Source organism: Apaloderma vittatum, unplaced genomic scaffold (assembly GCF_000703405.1).
Source record: "Apaloderma vittatum isolate BGI_N311 unplaced genomic scaffold, ASM70340v1 scaffold6657, whole genome shotgun sequence".
Classification (NCBI taxonomy): domain Eukaryota; kingdom Metazoa; phylum Chordata; class Aves; order Trogoniformes; family Trogonidae; genus Apaloderma; species Apaloderma vittatum.
This window is the reverse complement of record NW_009727733.1, coordinates 13,355-20,784: the sequence shown is the minus strand read 5'-3', so window position 1 is coordinate 20,784 and position 7,430 is coordinate 13,355. Positions and strand designations below refer to the sequence as shown.

Below are 7,430 nucleotides of genomic sequence, written 5' to 3'. Positions count from 1 at the left end.
CCCGCCGGGCTCCAGCTCCGCCGCTTCATCAGGAAATATCCAGCCAAGCCCAGGAAGGCCAGCAGCAGCCCAGATGTGACCAAGGCGATCAGGGTCTTCTGAGAAAAATCCTGGTGGTTCCTCACGCTCCCCCGTTTAAGAGATTTTATTCCCAACTGGAAAAAAACCAAAACACAAAAAACACTAAAGAGAGCCGGGAGTTGACAAACAGGAAGCATGTGCATCTGCTGAACAGGCACCAGGCTTGAAACAAAGCTGCTCTTCACCTCCTTGCCAAGCTTCACGTGAACAAAGCTGGGCTTTGCTGCCCAAGCTCCTGAGCTTTGCCCTTGCCCTGTGAGCTCTCACATCCTCATGGCCCTGTTTCCATCCAACCTCTTCTGTGGCCGGGGAAAATTTCCTCCCTTGGACCAGAGTGCTCAGGCCCTGAGATTCAGAGCGAGCACCTGCGCGGCTGAGACCCCTCTGTGCGCTGGGAGGGCAGCTCTGCTGGCTGTGGGTTATAAAGGCACCCGGAGCTCGGCTTCGCAAGCCGATGGCAACCTCACTGGAGTGCTGAGAGGAGGAATTAATTAACGTCAGCGCAGTACTTTGAAGGAGCAGAGTGCCAATTACATCCTAAGAGTTATTGTTGGGATCTAGGCCTTTTTAAAGAAAAATACCACAGAATTTTACAGCAGCTTTACAGGCATTTCTGCCTGCAGCGGTTGCATTCGTGCTCTTAGGGTGCGTCGCTGCCTCGCAGCACGTCTGGTGGTTGGCTCCAACCATCTCAACGCTCAACAAGCACCTTTGAGATGGAAGCAGGTTCAGGTCTCGGGTCTCTGCCCCAGCCTCAACTGAACATCTAAAAGTCTCCTTTTCCCAGCCACTCAGCCACCCATTTTTCTCAGCCTAATTTACGCAAGGAATTTACCTTTTCCCAGTGAGACTCCTGGAGCACATCTGTAGCAGGATCTGCAAGGTTTAAAACAGGAGATGCATGTTATATTGATGGTCACGCCGCAGCTAATGTCCCCATCGAAGAACCTGGCTGTTCCTGAACGTGGAGGAGCCGTGAGCCCCGCCACTGCTCTGGAGGCAAAGCCACGGCTCCGTGGATGGAGCAAGACCCCAGAAGGAAGAGCAGTAGTTGCAGAGAGCCCTCTCCTCCCAGGCTATAGCTGAGGATTTGTACCCCACAGCCTCTCCCCACAAAGAGCCCCCTCTCCCGTTTCCCACATGGAGGTCATTCCCCAGCCGAACCAGGGGCAGCCAAAGCAATTAGCTCAACCGACCTCTCTCGCCAACGAGGATGAGGAGCATGCAGTCACGGTCCACCTCGGATTTAGCCAGTTTAATCCGGCAGGGGTGGGGGACGCGGGGGGTGCTCTGTTCACATATTGCGCTCCATAAGTCTGATCCCTTCGTCTCTAAAAAATGTTTCTGCGGAATTTTCAAACAGACAGACGTTGAACCAAACGAACCAATGAATCCTCCACCTCAGTCGATGATGCTGCCGGCAGCGTTGGGCATTCACCCTCCGGGTCTTGGTGGCTCCTCTGTGCTGGGCAAGGCTGAGCAGGAGCAAGAAGTCCCGCACCAGTGCTGGGCTGGGTGTCAGCCCTTCCCCTCCCACCTCACCGCTGCCCCGTGCCCCAACACCAACACCCAGAAAGCAGAGATGCTTATTACTTGTGTCTTCACTTAATGAGAATATATTAAAGGAAAATACTATTAGCAACTCTCACAAATGACAATTAAAGAAAGTTAAATTTAGGATCCGAACGGCATGGCAAGTCCCTCCAATTTTCGGAAAGAGCTGCCTGAAGAGCCCTATTGTTTCAGAGTCCCAGGCAGGGGCTGGGAAAGGAGGGAAATAACAAAGAAGCATTGAGCCTTCCTGTTTAGGAAATGTCTTCAATGTTTTTGCTAGGTTGCTGATCAAAGGCTAGGCAAAAAAATACAAATTTCTCACATTTTAGAGCTGAAGGGACTCTTGGGTGGAAGAGGAAGAGGAGTGAGGAGCTGCAGCCTTTCCCTTCTGCGGGCCAATTTCTATATCAGACACGACAGGCTTTCTCCTTGGGGCTATTTTCAGCCACAGTCAGGCTTGGAGACAGAGCTCACAGTTGCTGAAAGAAGTTATCAGCTTCCCTAACATCCTCCAGCTGGGGACATTGTCTGAGCTGAGACAGGCTCCAGCTGAATCCCCCGTCCTGCCCTCGTCCTCTACCTGCCCCCCGGGAGGGACCCACTGACATGGTGCTGCCAAAGAGGAGAAAACCCTCTTGCCTGCTCACAGCCAGGCAGCTCAGCGCCTTCCTCCCCTTTGCCTTAGAATTGCCTCACTATTGTGCTCGGATCGCCACATCCTCTTAGCATACAAAAATGCAGAAACTTATCCACGGGAGAATAACAAACAAATCATTTTCAGCTGTTTCTATAGCGCTTGGCTTGGGGTGAGAAAGGCCAAGATGGAACAAGAGCCCCAAGCGTGTATTTTCCTCTCTCTGCCATGGAAAGAACTCATCGAAGTGTCAGAATTTCCCTTTGCAATTAGCAGCACTGGGTGCCAGCTTATTGCTCATTTGCTTTGGGAAAGGCCAGCAGGAAAGCGAGACACAGCTCGTTCCCTCCTATCTGCTCTCCTCGCAGACGCTCTTATCTGGTTCCCAGGTTCAGCGGCTGCTGAGCCTGAGCCTGTTTTTCCCACTCAATAATTGTTAAGGAGAGGCCTGCCCACTAAGAATTCACTCATCCTAAGTGGTGGCAGTATGAGTGACCAGGAGAAGTAAAATCACCCATTATTTTATACCCGGGGCACTGCCAAGCCTGCAAGATCCACAAGATGCCACAAGATCCAGCAGCATCTGCTCCCTATTGCAGGTTGTACCTCCAGCATGAAAGGTCTCTTGCCTCCCACCCACAAGAGTGTCTCAGCCGGACCCTTCTGCTTTTATAAATGCTTCATTTTGGGGGCACAAGGCCCAGGGCAGTTACAGAGAGCCCGGGATTCCCTTAGGAGTCGCACTGACGGGGACACTGATCAGCCGCTCGACCTCCTTCAGATGCTGATTTCTTTCCTAAGGCAGTTGGCACGACAAGAAAAGGCAGTTGCATTCCCAGGAGGGAAGAGGAAGAGGAACAAAGGCAATTTCCTGTTAAACATGGTGGGGGATACTTTAGAAGCTAAACTGACCCCAGAGCTGGAAAAAGAAGGTTTTAGACAACCGGGAGGTTGTGTTTCGCCTGGGACTGCTCTGACCATCCCCACCTTTAGGGTTTGGTGCAACTCAAATGCTCTGCCCTAGGGCGAGCGTGGTGAGCTCCCCACCTCAAACGAACCCCACTAGCACTGCAGGAACCTGCTCTCAGCTGCTTGTTTGCAGCTCCCCCCTCCTCCTTCATGTCCCCCTGCTTGGAGGTGCGCGGCCACCCCGGGGCTGCAACTCACGCAAGTGTTGGACTCGTTGAGCTGCAAGCAGATGGCTCCAGTGTCACTCACTTCTTTGACATTGTGGCATGTGATGGACTGGAAAGAAAAAAAAAACCACAGTGGTGGTATCAAAGAACTGTTGGGGAGTCGTGAGACAGGTCCAGCCTCCTCATCGTCCCACCGCCCACGGTGCCTGGCTGCATCCTCACCTTCGGGCTGTCCTCGGCTGAGGGCAGTGATGTGGTGGCAGCTGAGACGTGAGGATGCTCCGAAGCAGCAGGAGAGCTCCTCAGAGATGATGCAGACCCTGGGGCTTCTGTCGTCATGCTGAGTGGTGTCACTGGCCTCTCAGTTGTGTTGACCCCTTGGCTCGTGTGGTCTGCTCCAGAGGAGGTGCTTGGGGGCTGCGTGGGGGCTTGGCTGGGCTGGGAGCTCGGCCGTTCGCTGCTGAGCACCGGGGAGGTGGGGCTGGGCGCCGAGGACCCAGCCGCAGCTTTGGCTTTGAAGAAATGCAATGAAAAGTATACATGAGAAAGCTTAAGTCCTCTAAAATCAATGCGTGGCATTGCGATGACTGAAGTACAATATTGATTTGTCATAGCCAGCGGGACCAGAATGTGTTATTGGCTGTATAAGAAACGCGCATTAGACTTGCTTCAGTTACCTAATTGTTACATGCGCTTCATAATCTGTTTACAAGGGGCTAATTTCCTGGGCATAAGCTGCACCACGGCAAGGATGCCTCTGCCCAACCTTCCCTCGTCTCCTCCTCGACCCAGAGTCTTCAAAGAGACGTGCTGATTTCAAACAGCATAAGAGAAAGGCACCGTACATCTCTGCGAGGGTCAAGGCTTCAAAGCCCTTCAGACCTTGGCCTCTTGTGGGACAGGCTGGCAGACCTCTTACAGGTGCCATTCGCTGAACAAAGAATAGGTGTGTGGAGATAAAAGATTAACGAGCATTTTATCCCATCATCTCTTGACTTCTTTGAAAACCATGGGTCTAAGCTGCGCATCCTCAAGACAGCAGCGTTAGGTTGCCCCAGGTGGGATTTTTTTATTTGGACAGGATTAAAGCTTTTGACCGTGCAGCCAGGCTCTTTTTTGAGAGCACAACCCAGGCGCCAATGGTGTGGTTTCTTGTGTGCACTCAATAAATCTGATTATTAATGCAGATGCTGCCAGGAATCACGAGGGGAGCGGTTACCAGACGTCTTCAGCGCCGGCTGGGCACTGCTGGGCAATGTGGGGGCTGCTGTGCTGCTGCTGCTGCTGCTGCTGCTTCTCGTTCCCGTGGCTGTCAGCGAGGAGGTGGTTGTGGGGTTCCCAGAAGCTTTTCCTGGGGGCAGAGGAAGGTGTTAGGGACTGTTGTCTCACCCACCCCAGCCCCAAGCCCCTCTCTGCCCCCGCGGGTCCGGAGACTAAGCTTTTCAGCAGTGCTGGGGGAGGGCAGGCTCGTTTCTGCCCTCGTCCTGCCCAGTCCTCGGGCTTACCGAAGGATGCACAAAGCTCCACACAAAGCTGGAGCTCATAGTAGTTTGGGTTTATAATCCTTGGAGGAAAGACTCAGGCCTTGGAAGAGATCACTTTGTGCACCTCAGGAAAAATAAGCTGGATTTGCAGTTGCAGGCACAATCTCAAAGTAAACAGAAACATTCCCATTGGCTCGGGATCAGCTCTGACTCATGAGCAAAAACATCTTTGGAGGTAAAACAGAGTGTTTGGAGAATGGTTTGCTGTTCTAACTTAAAGTTTATATATTGCTTCCTGGTATGTTACAGAGATGACACTTCCAGTTTTCCTTCTGAAATGAACTATATGAGTCAGTGAAAATGCATTTCTTAACCTTTTCTACTCTTAAGATCCATTTCCACTTTAAATAAACAGCTTCAGTCTCTACTCGAGGGCTGTTGCTGTTCAAGATTCTTATCCAGACACTAAAGAGAAAATCATACAAAATACGTTGGGGTTTTTTCATTTGTATTTCTGCCCAGGGAAGCCTGAAATCCAAGAAAAGTTACTTCATCCTTCCGAACCACCCTTGGAGATGGAGCAGCACTGGCAGATCCTGTCAGCTGCCCACACGCATTTACGCATCATGCTTTGGTCCTGTCCTGGCAGGAATTTTACTCCCTTGGGACATCAGTACTTTGCTGGATTGGGTCCAGAAATCCTGGACGGTTTATGAAAAGCAAAGAACCAAGATCACCGACATTTATTTTGGCAGCAGGTGGCAGCAAGGCAGAGAGGTCACCACCTGGTCCTGCAGCCAGTGGGTGTTTGCACCGGAGGATGCCCTGTGCTGGTGCATCCTTTCTTATCCCACCCCATCTTATCCCATCCCATCTTGTCTTATCCCATCCCATCTTGTCTTATCCCATTGTATCTTATCTTATACCATCCCATCCCATCTTATCTTATCCCATCCCATCTTATCCCATCCCAGCTGCAGCTGTGGGAGCACAGGGGAGGCAGGGGCCCTGCTGAGGGCTCGGCGCAGGTGTCTGGAGCTGGGATTTAGGATCTGGCAGGGCTTTTATCAAAGGGAGGGGTTTCTTCTCTCCAAGACAATTCGGTTCCAACAAGTTAAGTCACCGCATTTTTTTTTTCTGATGAATTTTAACAAATCAAAAGCAGGAGGCATGACTGCATGCCCAGAATAATGAGTAGCACAGAGTTAAACCCACACTTTGCACACAGCTTTGTGTTCGCGTGGATGTTAGCAGGAGGCTTTGCATCACTAGAACAATGTAGCGCCTGGACTTGACCTCCCCAAGTGCCACAGCCACCCAAGCACCTTTGAACTATTCCAGATGTTTGTAAAGCGCCAGAGGTATTTCTAATCAAAGTCTTTTCACCACTGAATATCATAAACTGCAGCCTGGATTATTGCTCAGCGTAATGTGTGAGAAGACCTGTCGCGTAGCATTTCTTTTCCTTTCCCTCATTGTAGCGTATGGAGGCACTGTTATAGAAAACGTGGCTACTTTTTTTGAAACCTTAGGACTCGTGAGAGAAATTATGATCCAGATGCGGGCTGGATAATCCACATAGTGTTCAGCTGAAGTGGGTCATTTATTGCACCATACATTTTTACTAGCTTTGCTAAACTTTGTCAATTTGTTAGTATTAAGTGTTTGAGAGTCTAAGCCAAGCCATTTATTAACCTTGGAGAAGTCTTCAACCTGGTAGTGCTAGCACATGCAGGAGCAAAAGCATGCAGGTAGGTGAAAGAAAACTGTACTTCACAATACCTATTACATTAACCTATCTAACTTTTAAAAAGTAAATGCCTCTGATTTCCATAGATATTCTAATCATGGGGCTTAGGAAGTAGCTCAGTTCAAATCAAATAAAAAACCCAAACCGCTATAAATGTTACAGGAGTTGACTTAGTTCCACAATCAGCCCTGAGCACTAAAGGAGGACCACAGAAGACAAAAGTCTGCGGCGGCAAAGGCTCGGGAAACAGGAGGAAAGTTTCCATAACTTGTGCCCTACTCTGCGCCCTCAGCACATTAAATCCAGGGGTTTCTCCCCAGCGCATCCATCCCTGCGAGGTGTAAACCTGCCTGCCTGCGTCAGTGCTCCGACACAGAAACCCTGCACCAGGAGAGCTTCTCGCACTCTTCTGTGTGCTGAACAGCCTCTTCCCAAGCTCAGCACCACCAGCGCTGAGCTGAGCCGCAGCGAAGCGGGGCAGGATTGCCGGCACGGCGGTGCCGTGGGTACCAGCGCTGCAGAAGAGGAGGGTGAGGAAGCACGGGCCAGCGAGCTGGGATGCTGCAGCCAGCCCAGGCTCCTCCGAGGGCTCCAGCCCACATTACTCATCCCTTCCCCGTTTCGCTGCTCTCAGCCATGTGGCAGGAATTCAAGCGGGTGGAGCCCTCTTCCCTCTGGAAATATCTGATAAAAAGCCCTTCCCTCCCCCTTTTCCTTCTCCCAGACAGGATATGGGTGTGGGGCCCCGGTCACGCAGGGGGCGAGGGGCTGCCGGGACCCCCCCAAGCTGC

At 51.3% G+C, this 7,430-nt stretch overlaps 1 protein-coding gene across 1 annotated transcript in view; it reads right to left on the bottom strand.

Moving 5' to 3' along the window:
- The window catches only part of CD34 (CD34 molecule), a gene marked incomplete at its 5' end in the record, with an annotated part of 11,236 nt that overhangs the window by 1,762 nt on the left and 2,044 nt on the right, over nt 1-7,430 (bottom strand). Inside the window, 6 exons of the mRNA XM_009873773.1 lie at nt 1-155; nt 917-957; nt 1,278-1,425; nt 3,437-3,514; nt 3,628-3,911; nt 4,625-4,756. The exon at nt 1-155 is cut by the window's left edge and continues 13 nt beyond it. Coding sequence (XP_009872075.1) covers nt 1-155; nt 917-957; nt 1,278-1,425; nt 3,437-3,514; nt 3,628-3,911; nt 4,625-4,756 — 838 coding nt within the window. The remainder of the gene's footprint in view (nt 156-916; nt 958-1,277; nt 1,426-3,436; nt 3,515-3,627; nt 3,912-4,624; nt 4,757-7,430) is intronic.